Below are 25,083 nucleotides of genomic sequence, written 5' to 3' on the forward strand. Positions count from 1 at the left end.
AGGCTTTCCTTCTTTTTTAAGGCTGAGTAATATTTCAGTGTGTGTGTGTGTGTGTGTGTGTGTGTGTGTGTGTGTCTGGAATTTTCTTTCCCCATTCATCCCTCACCAGACCCTCAGGTTGTTTCCATATCTTGGCAATTGTGAATAATGATGCAATGAACATGGGGCACAGAGATCTCTTTAAGGTATTGCTTTCATTTCCTTTGGATATATATTCGGCAGTAGGATTGCTGGATATTGTGCTACTTCTATTTTTGATTTTTGGAGGAGACTTCTTACTTTTTTCAATAATGGCTATGTCAAATTACATTCTCACCAACAGTGTACAGAGTTCCATTTTCCTCACATCCTCACCAACTCTTGTCATCTCTTTTTTTGTGGTAGCCATCCTCACAGGTATGAGGTGATAATCTCACTGTGGATATGATTTGCATTTCCCTGATGACTAGTGATGTTGAACATCTTTTCATGTATCGATTTGCCATTTATATGTCTTCTTTGGAAAAATGTCAGCTTAGGTCCTTTGCTCATTTCTAAAAGTTTACTTTATTTTTTAAAAGATTTTATTTTTAAGTGATTTCTACACCTAACAAGGTGCTTGAACTCACAACCCTGAGATCAAAAGTCCTACTCTCCACTGACTGAGCCAGCCAGGCACCTACCTTCACCCATTTTAAAATCAGGTTGGGTTTTTGTTTGTTTGTTTGTTCTACAATTGAGTTTTTTATATATTTTAGACATATGGCTCACAAATATTTTCTCCCATTCCATAAATTTCTTTTTCATTTTGCTGATTGTTTCCTTTGCTGTAGAGAAGCTTTTTAGTTTGATGTAGGCCCACTTATTTTTTTGTTGCCTGTGCTTTTTGTGTTATACCAAAAAAGAATCATTGTCAAGATCAGTGTCAAAAAGCTTTTCCCTTACCTTTTCTCCTTCAATTCTTTAATCTATGTTGAGTTAACTTTGTGTATCCTATAAGCTAAGGGTCCAATTTCATTCTTTTGCATGTGGCTATCCGGTTTTTCCAACATTATTTATTAAAGAGACTATCTTGTCCCCATTGTATATTTTAGTGCCCTTGTCAAAGATTCATTGATTATATATGCATGTGTTTATTTCTGGCCTCTATTCTGCTTCATTGGTCTGTACTGTTTGATTAGTATAGCTTTGTAATACAATTTGAAATAAAGAGTGTGATGCCTCTAGCTGTTGGTCTTCTAGTTCAATATTGTTTTGGTTATTCAGGGTCTTTGTGGTTCCATATAAATTTTAGGATTGTTTTTTTCTATTTTTATGAAAAACGCCTTTGGAATTTTGATAGGGATTGTATGGAATCTGTACACCACTTTGATTAATATGGATATTTTAACAAATTAATTCATCCTATCCATTAACATAGAACATCTTTCTATTTGATGTCTCTTCTTCAATTTCTTTCATCAGTATCTTACAGTTTGTGGTGTATAGATCTTTTACCTCCTTGGGTAAATTTATTCCTAAGCATTTTATTATTTTTAATTCTATTAAAATGGGATTATTTTCTTTATGTTTTTTTTGTATATATTGCTGTTAGTTTAATAAATGCAACCTATTTTTATACATTGATTTCACATCATGCAACTTACTGCATACTTTTATTAGTTCTAATAGATTTCTGGTGGAGTCTTAAGAGTTATCATCTGCAAAGAGAGACAGTTTTGCTTTTTCTTTACCAAGTTGGATGTCTTTTATTTCTTTTTCTTGCCTGATTGCTCTGGGTAGGATTTCTAGTAAGATGTTGAATAAAAATGGTGAGAGTAGTCACTCTTGTCTAGTTCCTGATCCTACAGAAAAAGCTTTCTTTGAATATGATGTTAGCTTTGGGTTTATTATGTGGAGGTACATTCCTTCCATAGCTTACTTGTTGAGAGTTTTTATCATGAAAAGATGTTGAATTTTGTCAACTGCTTGGCAAATGGTGCTCGTGTCAAGACAAAGACCAAGTGGGACTGTGGCTGAGTCCAAAATGGGACAAAGCTGTTTCCAAGTTTGTAGATGGGAGCACTGTCAGAAAACCTATCTCCTAAGCATGAGGTGCCTTCTAAAAATATCTCTCCTTGGTCTTGGCTTCCACTGGGAAGATCCTGGAATTTCTCAAATCCTACCTGGATTCCAAAGCTTTCACAGAAGCACTTTTGTTTGTGACAGCTGTCAAATTACTACTGTTATGGAGGGATACGATCGGGGGACCTCCTAATCTGCCATTTTTTCATCCCTTGACTTCTTAATCTAAAAATATATACCTTGGACAACTTTTATATTAGTGTAGAGAGAGTGATTACAACCTCTTTTGAAAACATGGGGCGCCTGGGTGGCTCAGTCGGTTGAGCGACCAACTTCGGCTCAGGTCACGATCTCGCAGTCCGTGAGTTCGAGCCCCACATTGGGCTCTGTGCTGACAGCTCGGAGCCTGGAGCCTGTTTCGGATTCTGTGTCTCCCTCTCTCTGACCCTCCCCCGTTCATGCTCTGTCTTTCTCTGTCTCAAAAATAAATAAACGTTAAAAAAAAATTTTTTTTTTAAAATGAAAACAGAGGCATAGTATTCCATCATACGGACGTGCCATAATTTATGAAACTAATTTCCTATTGGAGGGCATTTTAGGTGGTTTCCAAACTTTTGCTACTACTAACAGTGCAAATATCCAGTACGTACACCATTTCACAGGTGAACAAGTATATCTATACAGTAAGTTCCCAGAGCAAGATTGCTGGGTCAGAGGGTACGATGCATTTACAATTGTGAGCCTATGCATTTGTAACTGTGATGCGTATTCCCAAATCATCCTCTAGAATGGCTGTACCAGTGTACTCTTCCACCAACAATGTGCGCTAGTGCTCGTCTCCCACGGCCTTGCCAATAGATTGTATCATCTGCACTTGTGGGTCTGAGAGGCGGAAGACAGTATCTCAGTGAAGTGTAATCTGCAGTTCTCTTACAGTGAGTGAGACGATTTTTCAAGCGTTTGAGAGCTACTTGCACTTCTGAATTTCTCCCCCTTTCTGACAGCCTTTCTAATCTACAGAATAAAAGCTGTGTCTCACCTGGAGCATTAAAGTAAAACTAACAGAAAATGTTCAACAAGTGATCGCTGCTGTTACCAGCCACTACCGCTGCCGCTGCGGAGTTCCCTTGGTGAGTTTAGAGTAATTCCAGGTTGATTTGTACAAAAAGACCCGAATCCAATACACGTATTCCCTTGAGAGATGTCAGTTCATTACAGTTCACGCCATGCCTTTAGGACTCTGGGACCTTTCTTTACACAGTGGTTAAGACCCCCCAAAACTCACTTGTCCATATTCGCTGGTATTATCGGTGCATAGTCCCAAATGACTTCCTCTGCAGCAATGAAGTATTCCCACCTCTTCATGTGCCGTCTCTGGTCGCGAGTTAGTTTCTTAGGATTCCTGGTTTTCTTTGCACAGCTTGCAATGTCTATATGAGCCTGCATCCCGGCTGAATTAGAATGTAAGGGCAGGGAGAGATTTTGAGAGAAGAAACTGAGGCTGGTCAAAATGTAAATCTTTTAAATAATAACAGTAAAAGTAATGCTCAAGCAACTTCTGAATGTTTTGGTCTATAGTTCTTTTAGCACAGTAGAGAAAGGGGCAAGAATAAAAAGCAAAGAGAGGATGGGTTAGGGAAGAAATTTGGAAAGATTTCCTTTGCTTCTTTTAGAGGAAAAAAAATGTAACTTCCAGATCCTTAAAATCTTACAACTTAGGTCTTGTTGATTTCTCATTTTCCCTGTCATCTGTCCCTTTATTTGTAAAATGGAGATGATAATAATAGTACATACTGTATAAAATTGTTGTTAAAAATTAAATAAGTTAATATAAAAAGCACTTAGCCTTAATAATGTTAGTTTTGTTGTTTTTTATTATTTGGGACTCTATCTCCTAGGGGTATTATGACAATTTCATGATTTCAAATATAATTTTGACTGCTCAGTGTGAACAGGAAACAAAATGACCCCATCAAAGTGTCCCTTTCTTATGTGTCTGGCTTTTGTATACATTGTTTTGGTACCAAAATAATTTTCTATAGCGATATCATTTACTTACATTTTAGTCTCTGTTTATATAGACCTTCTTCCCAACAGCTTTTTTAACATTTATTTATTTTTGAGAGACAGAGAGAGACAGAGTACGAGCAGGATAGGGGCAGAGAGAGAGGGAGACACAGACTCCGTAGCAGGCTCCAGGTTCTGAGCTGTCAGCAAAGAACCTGACTCTGGGCTCAAACTCACGAACTGCGAGATCATGACCTGAGCTGAAGTTGGCTGCTTAACCAACTGAGCCACCCAGGCGCCCTTCTTCCCCAACAGTTTTAAAACAACAATGTGTAATAATAGAACAATTAGTTATTGTGTTTACATGATACCACATAACAACCTGGGCTGATTTTTTTCCCCCACCAAAATCAACTGATGTTCTTTAAACTCACTGCTCAGCTAGTTTAATTCTATGTTTTTTCCATTAAACACACACCCATTGGATTCCTCCTTGTCCCAGGCTTTGTGTTCATCTTGTTATAAAAGATAATCTTTTCATGTTAAATCTTCTGCACTTTCTGTAACTTGGTGCTTCTATATAGTGCTTGCAGATGTTTTATTTGTTCTGGCACCTAGGTTTTTTTTTTTCTTTAGCTACATACTAAATACCCCCAGGAAGAATATCTCTATGTATGAGTTTATTTCCTTCCTTCTTTTTCCTTTTGAGGAAGTAGAGCCCTCTTTAGTTTTTGCTTCATTTTAAAAAGCCTTTGTCAATTTCCCCACTTCCTCCAACTCATGCGTTATATTAAGTCTAAGAGCAGAATAACTAAATTCTGTTCTCAGGACTAAGCACATATGTCTGGGGTGTGGGTGGCTTGAAAGGGCAAAGGAGAATGAGGGAGTTAGTGCCTGGGAAGAAAGGATCCCATGTTCACAAGCAAAACTTTGGAAGAATTTCTTGCCTTGAAAATGACTTGGGACGAGAGAAGATATGATCCACTTTCCCTTTGGGCCCACAGTCATGTTTGCGGTAGTGGACGTAGAACTGACAAGGGTGATGGCTGAGATCTTATGATGATTCTGCTCTAAGACCTGGCCGTTGAAATGAATGGAGAACAGTTCTGGCCCAGAGCTCATTCCAATCAGATGCCAGCTAATGTGGTCATGGGCACAAACAGTGATATCTGAGAGGGAGAGATGGGGAGTGAAACAAGCAGTCAGCACTTTGTAATAAAAAAAAAAAAATCACTCATGACCTATGTACTGAGCACCTGCTATGCATCAGGCATTGTTTCAGGGGGTATAGACACTCCAGTTGTGGTTCCTGCCCCAGCAAAGCAGACATCTGAGTGACGGGCAAGCAAGTGGTATGGAGAGGTAAGAATAGAGCCCACAGATGAGGAAAGTTAGTTCAGAAACACAAGGATTGCTAAGAGATGAGGCCAGGGAGGGAAAGTAGGTCACCAACCACCCTGGTTCACCTGGGCCTGAGGAGTTTCCCAGAATGCAGGACTTTTAGTGTTAAGACTGGGAAAGCCCTGAGAAAGCCTGGGCAGCTGGTCACTCTAGAATCAATCTGGGCTCAACTGGAGGGAGGCACCAGAGCCTCCAATAAGGCTGAGTTCAGGGGCATAAACTTCTCAACTGGATAGAGGTCGAAGCTCTGCCTAAGGGAGAGATGTGACGATGCTTTAAGAAATTTTTAATCACTTCTTTAACCACTTGTTGATTGTTTAAGTGACAAGGCAATGAATTCCTCTGTGGGATATAGGCTCTCCTTAATGCACTAGGCCACTGGAGCATTTCATGGATGAAGTCATGAAAACTGAGAATAAAAGCTGAGTTTGGCTCCTTCTTTGTGCTCACGGTGACTGGGAACGTGCTAATTTTCTCTGTGGGAGATTCTAAGCCTCCTTCCATCCTTGACTTGGGGGTTTAAATTTCAGATCCATAATTACCAGATGCGACATTATGGAGCTGAGAATCAGTCCCTTACCTGTAGAGAGACTGAGGAGCTTGTATTTTTTAGGAGACCATTGTAACCAGGCAAGGATTCCTAGTATCACAGATGAGAACAAGAAGCTAGAAGCTGCAAGCAAGAACCTAGAAGGTAGGAGGCTTTGATGGAAGTATTTATCTACCCCATAAAAAATGCTTATGCTATGCAAATGCTATTAAGCATTTGATAACATCTGTATTAGCATTTATCATATATTTAATTTACCATGCTCCAAAAGACAATTGCACAGCATTAACTTTTCTCAGTTTCTACTAATGACCCCCTATCTTGCCTCTCCTAAGCCCAAATACTCTTTTTGTACTATAAATTCATAAACTCGATGCCCTGACCGAATTACTAATTTTTTTGCATGTAGCTTGCTTTTGTTTGACTTCTACATATTTACACAAATGATTCACTGTTCCAGGACACAGATACAATGTCTCCTTGACCACTCCTCTCTAAGGATTATAGCACTGGAAATGCTACTTTATATGTAAAAAAAGAAAATTCCTCCACACCCCTCTGCACCAGGATAAATGGTTGATCCATTTTTGTAAATAGGCACATTTACAATGACAATGGATTTCCAAGGGCCACACTAAGCTAGAGAAGTGAGCAAGGCTTGAACGCAGACCTCCTAAGATAGAGGGCAATTAACTAAGTTTTGGAACTCTGAATGGAGAAACCAGAGTCATCGGAGTATGTTTGTAACAACCCGGGTGGGAAGACAGAGTCAAATGAAACAGAATGCAATTTAAAAGCAATATCCAGACCTCCACTCTTGACAAGTTTGACAAGTTTCGTTTTTAGTAAGCAAAGCCACTTGTGATTTTCAGATACAGAAAATGACCTCTGAGAAGTATGGGCTTCTTTAATAAAATAATATTCTCATTTTCCATTCTTTTTCCTCAAGATCTTTGGTTCCAAGTCATTTCTATTGGAAGGGTGGAAGAAGTCTGGATGGGAATCAGTTTTGTTTTTCTTTCTCTTAATAGTGGCTATGATTTTGCTTTTCCACAAGAACCTCCATACAGATGGAAAGAGAAAACCTCCTACATGCCATTGACGATTCCTCACCCATCACCTTGTGAAATGCCAGTGGTAGTTTTGTATGTGGGGTCCTTCTCCTAATCTATCAACCTTCACTGTGCGTGTATTCCTTGTATTCTTTCTGCTGACCCTTCCTGCCAGGGATTGACCTTGAATTTCTGTTTTGCAAGGCTTCCTTTGTGGAAGAAGGCATGGTCACCACGCAGCAGGGACCACAGAACTCACTGAAGGAGACTGAGCTAATATCTTGGAGGTCTTCCTGGAGGCACAGGCCAAGGTGACGCCTGCCCAGAACCTTACATATAATAAGGCTGCACACTCTTCCTCCTAGGTAGCTTCCAATTGTTTGTTGTATTTGTTGTAAAAAAAAGAAAAAAAGAAAAAAAAGAAAAGGATGATAGAATCTGGAGAACCACTGAATTCGATTATGTTATCTTTCTGATTAGGAGTTGAAAAACAGCGAATATGAGTATGGTCACCTTCCGTGGGGCTTTAAGGAAAACAGCGGGATCAAAGGCACTAATGGTGCTGCTGTGGCCGGGTAGCGTGCGGCCCGCGGGTTACCTGGCATTGTCCCGTTCACGTAACCATTGACCGTGTACATTAAAGACGATGACTGGCTCCAGCTCTTGCTTTCGTCAAACACGGCAAACATCAGCACATGTTGTTTGTCAAACATCTTCTGAATCCCATCCTCAGTCAGGGTGCCTGTGAAAGAAAAGACACGCTTTTTAAGCATCCTAGGCACAAGACTCTCGTGAGGTATTCCTACATAGGAAAAAAATCTAAGGCAAGCAGTCATAATAGCTTTAAGAAATGCTTATTTTAAAAAATAGCATCTTTAGCAAGTAATAATGCCTAGAAGCTTATTAAAATTCTGGTGTCCACCTTAAGTATTTTCTTGGATACCTCAGAGCCTTGAGGAATGGGGACTTAATGGCAAATTTGATCTGGCACAGAGAAAAAACATTTGGGACTGTCAAGGCTTCAGGAAAAGCGTTTATTTCCTCCAGTATCAACAGGCCCATAAATAGGTATGTTAGCTCAGTTGGCCAAGGACGTTTCAAGTTTAATATAGCCATCTTGCCTGGACGTGTAGTGAGACAGCAGGTCAAGATTAATCCGTTCTCATGTGAGGAGGAAACGCAGCTGAGAGTCAAATAAAAGAAGAGGTTTTTATAAGTTTGAAATATCTTTTGTCAGAGCCATCACAGTGTCTTTGATAGGCCAGGCAGTGAAAACATGTGTTTGTGCAGTGAACAAATGAATTAGGAAGGTATGTATATGCAGTATGCCTGTATGTATAGACAGACGCTGGATCAATCACATTATTTCCCACAGTGCAGTTCGCTGTGGTAGTTTGTTGTTTTAATGGAAGACGGGCTGAATCCTTTGGGGGTGTAAAATGAAAATTCACGCTTGCTCCTAAGCCCAGCTGATGAAGTTTTGTTATAAAGTCAACTGAATATGTTTGAAACCTGCCACCCAAAGTGTTCAGCTTGTTTATAAGACAGGAAGCTGGTGTTTTGTGTGTTTGTAAACCAAATTACCAACCTAAACCTCAGGTACGTTAGTCCAAGTTCTTTCCAAGTACTCTCAGCAACATATAGGCTGCTGTACACTTTCAAAGAGACTTGGCCTTGAGGTAAGTGTTAGGGTCACACAGGCAGGGCATTGGAACATGCTCTCAGACAGAGGTTTACTTGGGAGAGTCTCCCAGCACTGAGATGAAGGAAGGATTAGGGGAAACACGAAGATTCCAAACCCTCAGATACCAATGTCAGGCAAAGAGCTGGCGTCCCACCCCCTTCTCCCTCTGCCTGATTTACAAAAAGGTACCAAGATTCTCTCGAGCCTCATTCCATGAGAGCACTTCTTACCCTTTCAACATCTTAATCGTTGCTGATTTTTCCTTACCTTTCTTACAAATAAGCAGAGGTCCAATCAGCCCAGAGTTGAAGTCCTGTACCAAATTTTCATAGGAGTAATAGATGTGTGTGAGGCACGGAGGGTCATTGTACGTGGGCCCGCTGTCCTCACTGATATTCCACACATAGGTATATTCCTGGCCTGGAGCTATAGCATCATCCAGCTTTTCCACAGGGAATGTGTGGTCAGAGTAAGACGCACCTGGAGAAGAAAAGCGTGAAAACATCTGGACAGTTTCTGAGGACTACTTTTTCATCTTCTTCAAATATGGGGGAATGTCCGATCTCTACAGAGATGTATATACCTTTCCACAGTGGACCTTCATTAGTTGGAAAGATTCACATATACCCACTTCTGTGTTTACGCAGTTGTAAGGGTTTTGTATCCATAGTGATCTGAGGTGAATAAAAAATGCTACGAGTATATTTTTGTTAAAGTTTAAGAAGTTAATTTTACAGGGTATCTAAATGATTATTACTTAAATAAAATCAGAGAGCTGAATCACCTTTGATTGGTAAATCATCTCAGAATATGAGAATGGGTTCTATTTCTTTTTAAAAAAATTTTTTTTAATGTTTTACTTATTTTTGAGACAGAGAGAGACAGAGCATGAGCAGGGGAGGGGCAGAGAGAGAGAGGGAGACACAGAATCGGAAGCAGGCTCCAGGCTCTGAGCTGTCAGCACAGAGCCCGACGCGGGGCTCGAACTCACGGACCGTGAGATCATGACCTGAGCCGAAGTTGGACGCTTAACCGACTGAGCCACCCAGGTGCCCCAAGAGAATGAGTTCTATTTCTATTTTCTCTGTGGTGCTTGACAAGACATCTTCCATTTAACTTCCTATTAGCATGGGATGGGAGTATACCCAGAGCTGTTTCCATATTGTTTTGTGTTTCTTCTGTATTTCGTATCTTCTTCCCAACCTCTGCCACCCTCAGCCCTGTCTGATCGCTGTGTCACGCTTCCACCAACCGATCCGTCTCACTTTCCCCAGAGCCTCCGAGTCCAGCTCCTCTGTGCAGTCTAGCTGCCCTTGCAAGTATGAAATGTGTCTACCTTCTGAAGTTCAGATGTCTCACTCCTGTCTTTTGTGTACCTGAAAACCGACTGCTAACATACGTACTTGGCTTATGTACGTACTTGGCTTTCCGGACTGGTGGGGGATGTAGAAATGGGTCTTCCTTATTGAAGAGAGGGAGCTAGGATTCTGAAGATGAAAACAGGGGCAAAGGCTTGGGCGGGGCGTTCAACAACAAAAGGAAGATGTGGCCAGAGATGAAGCAAAGGAGGTCAGGAAGGGGAGAGGTCAGTGTTGTAGACAGCCAAGTGCCTGAGGTGTGCCGCGTTTAATTAGGTGAAAGTTTCACTATCACTATCTGGTGCCAGAATTTCTCCTGTTCAGTGCAGCAGCTTGACAAATTTGAGGCGGAAGGGAGATCATCAGAGTGTAGACATTGGCAGACAATTAGGATCAGGAAAAAGGACTAAAACATTTTACGTGATGGGGTAAAGGGCAAGCTATTCTTACGGAAGTGACTGTGCTTTTTGAAAACAAAGGATTGATTTCTTCCCTTCCATTCTCTTTCCTTGTTCCTTTTTGTCTCTTTATTCCTCCTTCTCTCCCTTCCTTCCTCTCTCTTTTTCTGCCTTTTATCATCTTTATTGAAGTATAAATTGCGTACAATCAAATCCACCAATTTTAAGTAGAACATTTGCTGAATTTTGACAAATGTATATGGTTGTAGAGCTACCTCCACAATCAAGGTACAGAATAGTTCTATCTCAAGGAGGTTCCTTGTGCCATTTCCAGTCAGCACCTTCCCTTACCCTCTGGGCCCAGCAGCTACTGCTCTGCTTTCTGTCATTATAATTTTCTTTCCCATAAGGACGTACAAATGGAAAAACACATTATACACCCCCTTGTGTTTGTTAGTGTTAGTATGCTAGATCTTTTTCCATCTGTTACTTTGTCCTGTCATTGTCTTTCAAGTGGATTTCTCAAATTCAGCACATAGTAGGGTGTTTCTTTTTACCCAGTCTTACAATTTGTCTCTTAGTTGCAGTGTTCTGCCCATTTGCTTATAATGTAATTATTGATATGGTTGAGTGGAAGTCCATGATCTTGCTCTTGTTTTCTATTTATCCATCATGTCTTTATTCCTTATCTTTCTTGCTTTCTTTTGGCTTGAGTATTTTCTTATAGTTTCTTTTTATCTCCACTTATTTTATTAACTTCGCTTTGTTTTCTTAGTGGTGCCCTTCAGTTTACAAGATACAACTTTAACACCTCAGTCTACCATCAGATAATATGGTATCGTTTCACTTATAAGAAATTTGCAATAGAGGGAGAGGCCAAGATGGCGGAACAGCATGGAAGTTTTTTTTTTTTTATTTTTTTATTTTTTTATTTTTTTTTAAAATTTTTTTTTTTTAACGTTTATTTATTTTTGAGACAGAGAGAGACAGAGCATGAACGGGGGAGGGGCAGAGAGAGAGGGAGACACAGAATCAGAAGCAGGCTCCAGGCTCTGAGCCATCAGCCCAGAGCCCGACGCAGGGCTCGAACTCACGGACCGCGAGATCGTGACCTGAGCTGAAGTCGGACGCTCAACCGACTGAGCCACCCAGGCGCCCCATTTTTTGCGTCTCTCATCCATGAAATACAGCCAGATCAACAGTAAACCAGCCTGCACACCTAGAAAATGGATTTGAGGATTAACACAATCTGCACAACCTGAACCACACAACTCAGCAGGTACATGGCACGGAGAGGTGAACTGGGGGAGAGAGAAGCAGCAGAGGGTAAGGCTGTTTTTGCTTGTGGAGAGAGGATGGAGACGGGGGGAGAGTACGGGAAGGCACCCCTCCCACCCCCCCCCAGAAAGCAGCTGGAGAGAAAAGGAAGAGTACGCAAGGGACTGAACAAACAAAAGGGAGAAAGGAGAGTGTTTAAATTCCATTAAGACTCTACAAACAGGAGGAGCACAAAGTCTGAAACTCTGTAGCTCGATACCTGGTGGTGCTCTGGTGGGAAGGGCAAATCCCCAGGAGCAGAGAGTGAGGTCCAAGGGGTCCTCAGGCCACATGGGAGAGAGGCGGTTCCCCTGCAGGAAGGATACCTGGTAGAGGCTATGTGGCCAACCCACAGGCAAAGGTCCCAGCGGACCCCAGAGAACAACCACATTCGCTGGTGCTAGAACAAGGTCGTTAAAGGTGAAGACTGGTGCTAGATGTGTGTTGTGATTTTCCATAATCCTTGAAACGCTGCTGCTACACAATCATGTGAACTTTTTCTGTGGCGGGCGGGCACCCGGCTGGAGTATCTGGGCATCGGCAGCAACACAGTCCCATGAACATTCCTGGAGGCAGGCAGCCACCAGGCCATTGCTCAATGAGACCCTCCCCCAGAAGGTCTGGGCAGGTCAAGATCACAGTCCCACAGAAGTGAGGGGTTGGGAAACACCGCCACATCTGAGATAAAACTCAGGAGGGAGGTGCCGCCTGGCAGGCTGATGGCTTGGTCATGAACAGTATAAAAGCTGGGAGTGGACGGAAGCCCGAGACAAAGGAGGGGTGCTTGATTGCCGGCAAGGGAGAGCACAGAGTTCTGATACTAGAGACTAGGTAGCTGGGTGATGCCATTTTCACCCCTCCCACACATGCGCATACCTGCCTACGTGAGCCACAACAATCCACCCCAGAAAGCTAAGCAGCGTCATCTAGTGGAGAACAGAGTCATTACACTAAGCCCCACCCAACTGGGCCAACCGTGCTCTTGAGGACCTCTCTGCCTGCCTAGTTTACAGACTATAAAGTACTTCATAGTTTGACTTCCAGGGGAAACTGATGTAATTTCAATCATACTTCAGTCTGTTCGCTGATCCATCTATTCAATTTTTTTTCTTATTCTTGAATAAAGAGAAGATATTTATTTTTATTTTCCATATTTATTAAAAAGATTTGTCTTTAATTTTTCTACTATATTTTTTACCTTTTTGTAAATTTTTTAAATTCTATTTTATTTCTATCATTTCATTTTATTCTATTTTACTGTATTCATTTTTTTCAAAATTTCAAACGTTTTCTTCTTTTTTTTCCTTTTTTTTTCTTCACCTTTTTTCTCTAATCTACCAAGCCCCTTTCAACAACCAGACCAAAATACACCTAGGATCTAGCATTCTTTATTTGATTTTTTTTGTGTTGTTTTTAATTAAATTTGTTTTACTTTATTAATTCCTTTTCTTCCTTCAAAATGATGAAACAAAGGAATTCACACCAAAAGAAAGAACAGGAAGAAATGACAGCCAGGGACTTAATCAACACAGATACAAACAAGATGTCTGAATCAGAATTCAGAATCATGATAATAAGAATACTAGCTGGGGTTGAAAATAAATTAGAATCCCTTTCTGCAGAGATAAAAGAAGTAAAAGCAAGTCAGGATGAAATAAAAAATACTATAACTGAGCTGCAATCTCGAACAGAGGCTACGGTGGCAAAAATGGTTGAAGCAGAGCAGTGAATCAGCGATACAGAGGACAAACTTATGGAGAACAATGAAGCAGAAAAAAAGAGGGAGACTAAGGCAAAAGAGCACAATTTAAGAATTAGAGAAATCAGTGACTCATTAAAAAGGAACAACATCAGAATCATAGGGGTCCCAGAAGATGAAGAGAGACAAAAAGGGGTAGAAGTTTTATGTGAGCAAATCATAGTGGAAAACTCTCCTAACTGGGGAAAGACACAGACATCAAAATCTAAGAAGCAAAGAGGACTCCCATTAGATTCAACAAAAACCGACCATCAACAAGGCACATCATAGTCAAATTCACAAAATACTTAAGCAAAGAAAGAATCATGAAAGCAGTAAGGGAATAAAAGTCCTTAACCTATAAGGGAACACAGATGAGGTTTGCAGCAGATCAATCCACAGAAACCTGGCAGGCCAGAAAGGAGTAGCAGGATATATTCAATGTGCTGAATCAGAAAAATATGCAGCCAATAATTCATTATCCAGCAAGGCTGTCATTCAAGTGAGGAGAGATAAAAAGTTTCCCAGACAAACAAAAATTTAAAAAGTTCATGACCACTAAACCAGCCCTGCAAGAAATTTTGAGGGGAAATCTCTGAAGGGAGAAAAGACAAAAAACAAAAACAAAAACAAAAACAAAAAACAAAAGCAGCAAAGACTAGAAAGGACCAGAGAATATCACCAGAACTCCAACTCTGTAGGCAACATAATGACAATACATTCATATCTCACTCTAAACGTCAAAGGACTAAATGCTCCAATAAAAAGACATAGGGTAACATAATGGATAAGAAAACAAGAACCATCTATATGCTGTTACAAGAGACCCACTTTAGACCTCAAGACACCTTCAGATTGAAAGTAAGGGGATGGAGAACCATCTATCATGCTAATGGTCACCAAAAGAAAGCCAGAGTAGTTATACTTATATCAGACAATCTAGACGTTAAAATAAAGACTGTATCAAGAGATGAAGAAGGGCATTATATCATAATCAAGGGGTCTATCCACCAACAAGACCTAACAATTGTAAACGTTTATGCTCCAAATGTGAAAGCACCCAAATATATAAATCAATTAATCACAAACTCATTGATAATAATACCATAACAGCAGGGGACTTCAACACCCCACTCACAGCAATGGACAGATCATCTAATCAGAAAATCAACAAGGAAACAATGGCTTTGAATGACATACTGGACCGGATGGACTTAACAGATACATTCAGAACATTTCATCCTAAAGCAGTGGAATACACATTCTTCTCCAGGGCACCTACAACGTTCTCCAGAATAGATCACATACTGGGATACAGATAAGCCCTCAACAAGTACAAAAAGATCGAGATCATACCCTGCATATTTTCAGAGCACAACACTATGAAACTTGAAATCAGCCACAAGAAAAAATGTGGAAAGATAACAAATACTTGGAGACCAAAGACCATCCTACTAAAGAATAAATGGGCTCACCAAGAAGTTAAAGAGGAAATTAAAAAGTACAAGGAAGCCAATGAAAATGATAACACCACAGCCCAAAACCTCTGGGACACAGTAAAGGTGGTCATAAGAGGAAGTATATAGCAATCCAGGCCTTTCTAAAGAAGGAAGAAAGGTCTCAGATACACAATGTAACCTTACACCTTAAAGGGCTGGAAAAAGAACAGCAAATAAAACTCAAAACCAGCAGAAGACAGGAAATAATAAAGAAGAGAGCAGAAATCAATGCTATTGAAAGAAACAAACAAACAAAAAAACCCCAGTAGAACAGATCGATGAAACTAGTAGCTGGTTCTTTGAAAAAATTAACAACATTGATAAACCACTAGCCAGTTTGATCAAAAAAAAAAAAAAAAAAAAAAAGGAAAAGACCCAAATAAGTAAAATCAAGAACGAAAGAGGAGAGATCACAACCAACACTGCAGAAATAAAAACAATAATAACAGAATATTATGAGCAATTCTATGCCAATAAAATGGGCAATCTGGAAGAAATGAACAAATTCCTGGAAACATATATGCTACCAAAACTGAAATGGGAAGAAATACAAAATTTGAACAGACCCATAACCAGTAAAGAAATCGAATTAGTAATCAAAAGTCTCCCAAAAAACATCTGGCCAGTGCCGGATGGCTTTCCAGGGGAATTCTACCAAACATTTAAAGAAGAGGTAACACCTATTCTCTTGAAGCTGTTCCAAAAAATAGAAATGGAAGGAAAACTTCTAAACTCCTTCTATGAAGCCAGCATTACCTTGATTCCAAAACCAGACAAAGACCCCACTAAAAAGGAGAACTATAGACTAATTTCCCTGATGAACATAGATGCAATTATCCTCAACAAGATATTAGCCAACCGGATCCAAAAATACATTAAAAAAATTGTTCACCACGACCAAGTGGGATTATACCTGGGACACAGGACTGGTTCAATATCCGCAAAACAATCAATGTGATACATCACATCAATAAAAGAAAGGACAAGAACTACATGATCCTCTCAATAGATGCAGAGAAAGCATTTGACAAAATACAGCATCCTTCCTTGATAAAAACCCTCAAGAAAGTAGGGATAGAAGGATCATAAAAGCCATATATGAAAGACCCAATGCTAATATCATCCTCAATGGGGAAAACCTGAGAGCTTTCCCCCTAAGGTCAGGAACAAGACAGGGATGTCCACTCTCACCACTGTTATTCAACACAGTATTGGAAGTCTTAGCCTCACCAATCAGACAACACAAAGGAATAAAAGGCATCCAAGTTATCCAGGAGGAGGTCAAACTTTCACTCTTCACAGATGACACGATACTCTATGTGGAAAACCCAAAAGATTCCACCAAAAAACTGCTAGAACTGATCCATGAATTCAACAAAGTCGCAGGATAGAAAATCACCGCACAGAAATCAGTTGCATTCCTATACACCAATAATGAAGTAACAGAAAGAGAAATCAAGGAATCGATTCCATTTACAATTGCAACACAAACCATAAAATACCTAGGAATAAATCTAAGCAAAGAGATGAAAAATCTATATGCTGAAAACTATATAAAGCTTATCAAAGAAATGGAAGAAGACACAAAAACATGGAAAAATATTCCATGCTCCTGGATAGGAAGAACAAATATTGTTAAAATGTCAATACTACCCAAAGCAATCTACATATTCAATGCAATACCTCTCAAAAGAACACCAGCATTCTTCACAGAGCTAGAACAAATAATCCAAAAATTTGTATGGAACCAGAAAATACCCCGAATAGCCAAAGCAATGTTGAAAAAGAAAACCATACGTTGGAGGCATCCCAATCCCAGACTTACAGCTGTATTACAAAGCTGTAATCATCAAGACAGTATGGTACTGGCACAAGAACAGACACTCAGATCAATGGAATAGGATAGAGAACACAGAAATGGACCCACAAATGTATGACCAACTAATCTTGGGCAAAGCAGGAAAGAATATCCAGTGCAATAAAGACAGTCTCTTCAGCAAGTGGTGCTGGGAAAACTTGACAGCAACACGCAGAAAAATTATCCTGGACCACTTTCTTATACCACACACAAAAATAAACTCAAAATGGATGAAAGACCTAAACATAAGACAGGAAGCCATCAAATCCTCGAGTAGAAAGCAGGCAAAAACCTCTTTGACCTTGGCCACAGCAACTTCCTACTCAATACATCTCTGGAGGCAAGGGAAACAAAAACAAAAATGAACTAATGAGACGTCATCAAAATAAAAAGCTTCTGCACAGCAAAGGAAACAATCAGCAAGACTAAAAGGCAACCGATAGAATGGGAGAAGATATTTGCAAATGACATATCAGATAAAGGGTTAGTATCCAAAAGCTATAAAGAACTCAACACCCAAAAAACAAATAATCCAGTGAAGAAATGGGCAAAAGACATGAATATACACTTCTCCAAAGAAGACATCCAGATGGCCAACCAACACATGAAAAAATGTTCAACATCACCCATCATCAGGGAAATACAAATCAAAACCACCATGAGATACCCCCTTACACCTGTCAGAATGGCTAATATTAACAACTCAGGCAACAACAGATGTTGCCAAGGATGTGGAGAAAGAGGAACCCTTTTGCACTGCTGGTGGGAATGCAAACTGGTGCAGCCACTCTGGAAAACAGTATGGAGGTTCCTCAAAAAATTAAAAATAGAACCACCCTACAAGCCATCAATTGCACTACTAGGTATTTATCCAAGGGATACAGGTGTGCTGTTTTCAAGGGGCACATGCACCCCAATGTGTAGAGCAGCACTATCAACAATAGCCAAAGTATGGAAAGCGCCCAAATGTCCATCGATGGATGAATGGATAAAGAAGATGTGGCATGTATGTATGTGTATATGTGTGTGTGTGTGTGTGTGTGTGTGTGTGTGTGTGTGTGTATATATATATATATATGTGTGTGTGTGTATATATATATATATATATATATATATATATATAACGGAGTATTACTTGGCAATCAAAAAGAACAAAATCTTGCCATTTGCAACTACATGGATGGAACTAGAGGGTATTATGCTAAGCGAAATTAGTCAGAGAAAGACACATATCATATGACTTCACTCATATGAGGACTTTGAGATACAAAACAGATGAACACAAGGGAAGGGAAACAAAAATAATATAAAAACAAGGAGGGGCACAAAACATAATAGATTTTTAAATATGGAAAACAAATAGGGTTACTGGAGGGGTTGTAGGAGGGGGTTGGGCTAAATGGGTAAGGGGCATTAAGGAGGAATCTACTCCTGAAATCATTGTTGCACTATATGCTAACTAACTTGGATGTAAATTAAAAAATAAATGAATTAAAAAATATAAATAAAATTAATGCTTTTGTTAAAATAAAAGTAATTTGCAATAGTATATTTTCATTTCCTCCCTCCCAGCCTCTGTGCTATTTTGTATTGTACATAAATTTTACTTCTGCATTTATAATATACCCCACAATAAATTGTTATTATTTTTGCTTTAAAGTTTAGGTAATTGATGATCTTTTCAAGAGATTCAAAATGAGGAAGAATTTTCTCTATATTTGCCCATTTCTGGAGCTTTTTATTGCTTCTTGTGGATCCAAATATCCTTTTAACATGATTTTTTTCTGATTAAAAGACTTTCTTTACCATGTTTTTCTGGTCTGCTAGTGAGAAATTATTTCTTCTTTCCGTGCCTAAGACAGTCTTTATTTTGTTTGTTTTAAAAGAGTATTTTTGCTTGGTATGGAATACTAAGTGGACAAATGGCCCTCTCCTACCCCACACCAGTACTTTAAAGATATCTCTAATTGTCTTCTGGCTTGCATTGTTTCTAATGATGTCTACTGTCATTCTTATTTTTGTTTCTGGGGTTTTGTTTTTTTCAGTGCTTGTAACATTTTCTCTCATTCTTTTTCAAAGCTAGTCAAATTTATTAGTGGGGGGTTGTATACCAACTTCAGTGACACTAATGTTAATAAGCTTGATAACCCACTACCATTGGACCAACCAACATTTTCTGTTTATCACAGGTCTTTAGCAACTTGATTATGATGTGCTTTGGAGTGGTTTTCTTCATGCTTCTTCTTCTTGGTTTTGTCAGGCCTTTGTAAGCTTATAGTTTCATCACGTTTGGGAATTTTTTATCCACTATTTCTTTAAATATTTCTTCTGTTTCTCCCCATTCTAGGATTCCAATTACATATATGTGATGTCTCTTGATATCGTCCCATAGCTTAGTGACACTCTGTTCATTTTGTTCAGTCTTTTCTGTCTTCATGATTCATTTGGATAGTTTTTATTGCTATATATAATATTTTCTAATATTTTCTTCTACAGTGCTGTTAATCTGTGTACTTCCCATTTCGGCTCTTGTATTCGTCTGTAAAGTTTCCACTTACGTGTTTTCATACCTTCTGTCACTCTTCTCATCATGCTCTGGAGCATATGGAGAATATTTATGATAGCCTGTCTTAATGTCTTTGCCTGCAAGTTCTATTATTTCTTTTCTCTCTGGATCTGTTTCTTTTGATTAAGTATTTTTTGGTTATGGGTCGTATTTTTCCTGCTTCTTTTAATGCTCGTTAGTTTTTATTAACCTTGTGAGTTTCACATGTTGGTTGCTGGATTTTATTGCATTCCTGTAACTAATATTGAGTTTTATGCTTGTCACCTCCAGAGCAGTCTGCAGCCTAGACTAATGTTACCCAACTCCTGTGCCTTCTGATGATTCTACTCTCCCCAGTGCCCATTAATTAGGCGGTCTTTCCACTTTTGATGATGGGGACATAAACTATGTTTATGTGTGTGGTCCAGGGAGTGTTCTGGCTGTTTCTGTCTGGTGGTATTTTCCTTACCTTCAATACTTTCCTCACATGCACGTGCAGATCAGTATTTAGTTGAAGACTTGACAGGATCGTTGTGTAGATTCTCAAGAACTCTTTCTTTGTGTCTATACCACCCTCTTCAGGATTCTGCCCTATAAATCACAAGTTCCAGCCACTTTGGCCTACCAAAAGTCTCCGTTTCCTTAACTCTAAGAGACTGTTGAGCTCACCATGAGACCATTCATCTTCTTTGTGCTATGCTCTGGAAACTCACTCAAGGCAGGGAGCTTGAATACTCATAGGGCCCACTTCATTTGTTATTCTTCTCTCACGGAGGATTCTCTTGTGCTGTCTGTTGTTCGATGTCTGAAAACTGCTGTTTCATACATTTTGTCTGCCTGTCTAGTTGGTAAACAAAAGGGTAAATCTGATAGCTCTTTTCCAAAAGCCCAAGTTTGAGATGTTAAATTTCTACATAGAATATTTTACATTGCAGCCATGTCGGCTACCCTTGTTTAACTGCCCATCATCAGGAAAATCTATTCTACTCACAAACACTCATGTGAGCTTGCAAGGCATCGGCATATTTTGGGGCTCCCCAGATGGGAGTGGGGAATAGGCACATGCATCCATCATCAGTGAGGCATTCAGGCACAGCAGCAACATGCATTACTGTACAACATAAGGTTCTGAGCATAGAAGCCATAATATAGAAGAGTTGAGTCGGCGTATCTAGATTTACTTACGTATCTCCATAGGGCAGAGCATCATCTTTATATGCATGGGAGAGAAAAGAACCAAACTTGAGATAATATTATAGTCATGATATCAGTCTTACAGATGGGAAACAAAGATGGATTTTAACGCTCTCAGAAGCTGACAGTTTAATGCTGGGGATTCAGCTGGTGGCACACAGTAAAGAAAACCAGTCACAGCTGGACCTCAAAGTCTTCACTAAAGACAGGAAACTGAATCAAGTTACTGTTCACGCAACACAAATCCAACTGCGTTCACTCATTCTGGAAACCTTTTAAGTGTTGTCTTACTCATAGGGAAAAGTCCAAGTGTGTTACTATGGCGGCTGAAGTCATTCGTGAGTTTTCCCAGTCTACCTATCCAGGGTAATCTCCTCCATACCTCTAAGCTGTGTGCATTTTGTACTCCCACAGCAACCTACTGCCTCCAAAATACATCCCAAGTTTGCACTCTTCCCTGTATCTTTACTGCCATCACCCCAGGCTAAAGCTATCGACTCCAGAATTAGCCTATCAACTGGGATTCTGGCATAAGAGTACCCTCCCAATCCATTTCCCAACCTGTATCCAGAATGATCCCTCAAAACTCCAGATCTTACTTTGCCATGTTCTTGCTTGAAATCCTGATAATAGCTTCTACTTTCACAAAATTCTTAACATGGACCGCAAGTCCCTGTATGACCTACCCCTACTTCTCTCTCCATTCTCATCGTGTGTGACTTTCCCCCTTGCTTACTACATATCACTCTCTTGGGCTGCCTTTTAGTTCCCCAAACAAGCCTTTCCATCCTACCTCAGGGTCTTTGCAGATACTACTCCCTCTGCCTCGAGTGTTCTTCTCTTTCTTCCTTTTGACAAATGCGTGCTCATCCTTTAGATGTAAGCTTACTCCTGATCTCTAATTGTGTTACAGATTTTTTCTTTTACTTCACTCATTATAATTTATAATTAAATGTGTGTGGCATTGCATGATTAATTTCATTTTCTCCGACTAGATAACAACTAATTGTATCATGCATATTCGGTCCCCAGAATGTAAGCAACTCAAAGGCAGCTGCTGGATTGTATTTGTGTTAGCACGTCTGGTGCCTTTCACAGTGCCTGGCGTGGAGAAGGTGCTCACTGAGTGTTTATGGAACTCAAGATATAAGGTCCTGCGGGCTAGAACCAAAGCTATTGAGTCTTAGCTCACAGGTGTTTTGTTAGGATTGCATGGCATTAAAACAAATCAAATGCCAACATTAACACTATGTAGATATCATATAAGAATCTGGATTGCTCTCTTCTCTTAAACAACAGCAACAACTAAAGCATGGACATTTCACGACACTGAACCAAATTCCTGTATCCAGGAATTTGCCTGACCTGATATCTGGTTACCCCCTTTAGATAGGGCAGTGGCTCTGTGATCCCCAGTCCCTAAAGGACACATTTTTTTTTCATTGAATTAGCCTCCTGACTTCTATAGGCATCTGAATTGTGACCCTCGTGCTAGTGAAAAGCTTAACATGGCATTCTGTTGTATCTTTTCTTCTCCTCAAAGATAGTTTGACGCCGATAAGCAATATTTACTCTAGGCTGAACTTTCACTCTGATGATAAAAAGGATCTGAATATTAAAATTATTAGGAGTTGAGAAATGTTAAAAGCTTGAATAATTTCCTGAGAGTAGTACTATTATTTCAGTCTAATCAAAAAGAAAAAAAAAGAGTTTATGAGAAGTCTCTGCTAATAAACAGGAAGTATTATCTCTGGAAAGTTACAAAATAGCTTTGGTAGAAAAGAACAAACAGGTCTGATAAGGAGAGTTGCCCTCTCAGATCAAACCTTGTCTATTGACTGGAACTGGCATGGCAAGTTAGTGACTAGAACTATCGGGAATCAAGCCTGAGGGCCCTTAATCAATGCTTCATGCCTCTTGGCCTCAGAAGAAGCCAATTTATGTTTCTGGACATGATGCTTCCACTGTCCCAGCTGTTAAAACATCACAGGAAATTCCTATAGTAGAAAGTGGCATTCTTTCTATTGCCTTCATAAGCTCTCAAGAGGACAAATGTGATATTCTTTGTAGGGTGAGAGATAACTATTAAAGTTCTTCATCTGTCTCTCTCTCTCTGGATAAATGCATGCTCAACCTTCAGACATCAGCCTAAATGTCAGTTTACTCATTCCCTGATCTCTGATATATATATATATATATATATATATATATATATATATACACGCACATACATATACATATATATATACATACATATATATATCATATGAAGTGTATATGATATATAAATGGAATATATATATTTATATTTCTAAAAGTATTCATAAATACATATAATATTCATCATAATTTTTAATTAAGTATTTGTGAGATTATATAATTGATGATAAATTGTGAAAGAAAGTACATGAGTTTTGAGGCCAGAATTGAAATTTCTTGACTGTATCACTTATTGACTGGGTGACTTTGGGAGTTTCTTGACCTGCCTTTGGGCCTCACGTTTCCCATTCATAACAATATAATCCTTTCTCTAGTAATAATATTATCATCTTTGGTGGGTTATGAGAACTAAAAACTGTATGTAAAATGCCTGGCGCCTAACCAATGCTACAGCACTACACTTCATGATGTTGGCTTTTTCGTTCTCAGCCACGTTGCAATGGATACAGCCTCTTTCCTTTGTGTTTTACCTCCGATTAGCTGTATCTTAAGTGTTCACCTTAACACATGTGAGAAAGATTAGAGGTGGTGACGTATCTACTCTAAAGTGGTAAAAACTGGTAATAAGACTGGGCTGTTGATCACAATCACCAGCAAAATTAGTAAATTTCAGAGCATGGGGGAGGCTCTGTGCTAGGTTCCTGGACGCAAATATAAAGAGGTAAGACCCTGAAGTCTACCCACAGCCCAGTAGGGTACATGCTGGTGTCTCGGCTGTGGTGGGTTTCACCTCTAGATTTCTTCTAGGGCCACTTCAGTGGAGAAGCCACAGTGTTCACATTGTGCATCTGTAATTACAATCAAACAATATAAATATCTAAGAATCACCTAAAAGGCTTTAACACATACTAGATATGGCAATGAGACTGATTCTCTAATGATATCAAATTTATTTTTAAATGGTCACGGTTTTGTATCCTGCTTTATTTGAACCAACGATGATTTTTAAGTGTCTGTCTAGTGACCAAAGCAAATCATCGAGAACTTCATATCCGTGTGAAAGGAATAGGAATATGAAGTTACATGTAAGATACATTTCAAATAATTGAATGAATGGCTTTAATTAAGTTTGCTATACTACTTAAAAGATGAATTATGAGCATCTTAAAATAAATAGTAAACAAAGTTGTACATGGGCATAGCTTCTCCAATTACACTGAGGACTGAGATAATGAGATAATTGGGGCATGATTTTATTGTGGTTTTTGTTCTTTTCACTTCCAAGTATTTTATTTTACCTTTAGCCTAAAATAAACCATGCATGGTGTATCTTTGATTTCACAACCTACCTAATATGAGGTACAAAGTATAAACAGCTACTTAAAGGAAACATTTATGAAATGCATTTTTTGATGAATCTGATTTTGACTTTGTCATCAAACTAAAAGCCTAATCTCTTAACAGAAGAGGGGAGAAATGGACAGGAAGGACTATTGTGCTAGAGCACAAAAAGTCCTTCTTCAGCTTCTTGCGAGAATAAATTCTTTACACAAGGGTAGCCCTTTGTTTTATATTTACTTAAGTCTGTTCACTGCCAGCTCAGTTCATAGTCAGCATTGCAATTTGTTTACTCTTGTCACGATGAACCAATTATTTGCCAAAGGCCCTTGGTATTTTTTTTTTTTTTCAAATGTAAAATGCTGCATACAAGCTTTGGGAAAGTGAAGGTCCGAGAAGACCTGTTTTGGTCACCCAATAGGGTGCTCATTCTTGAGATCCTCCCTTGTTACTTATTTATTTTTAGAAGAGCTCTTTTCCTCTCCATTTAATAAACTTAGCAAATGCTTCAGTGTGCATCTGAAAATTCAGAATCTTCTTTCTTTGAAAATTTTTTTCATGTTTATTTATTTAAGAGAGAGACAGAAACAGAGCACCAGCAGGGGAGGGGCAGAGAGAGAGGGAGACACAGAAACTGAAGCAGGCTCCAGGCTCCGAGCTGTCAGCACAGAGCCCCACGCGGGGCCTGAACCCATGGACGGCAAGATCATGACCTGAGCTGAAGTCAGACACTTAACCAACTGAGCCAGCCAGGTACCCCGTAGAACCTTCTTTAGAAGCTATAATTTAGGTAATGGGCAAATTAGAATGCTGACGTTCTATAAGGAACCTGGTTCCACAGCACAGGATGTGCAAGTCTCTTTTGAAGGGGAGTCCACATTTCTGAGACTTATGAGAATTGTTGTATCAGCCATTACAGTTGTTCGGGTATTTACCATATA

The 25,083-nt window shown here is 39.4% G+C and overlaps 1 protein-coding gene across 1 annotated transcript in view; it reads right to left on the reverse strand.

Moving 5' to 3' along the window:
- F5 (coagulation factor V) overlaps nt 1-25,083 on the reverse strand; it is a 75,372-nt gene that overhangs the window by 34,775 nt on the left and 15,514 nt on the right. The window contains exons 4-7 of the mRNA XM_042925029.1: nt 9,005-9,217; nt 7,652-7,795; nt 4,998-5,219; nt 3,329-3,494 (exon numbers count right to left, since the gene is read on the reverse strand). Coding sequence (XP_042780963.1) covers nt 3,329-3,494; nt 4,998-5,219; nt 7,652-7,795; nt 9,005-9,217 — 745 coding nt within the window. The remainder of the gene's footprint in view (nt 1-3,328; nt 3,495-4,997; nt 5,220-7,651; nt 7,796-9,004; nt 9,218-25,083) is intronic.

The sequence above is a fragment of the Panthera leo genome, chromosome F3 (genome assembly GCF_018350215.1).
Source record: "Panthera leo isolate Ple1 chromosome F3, P.leo_Ple1_pat1.1, whole genome shotgun sequence".
NCBI lineage: Eukaryota > Metazoa > Chordata > Mammalia > Carnivora > Felidae > Panthera > Panthera leo.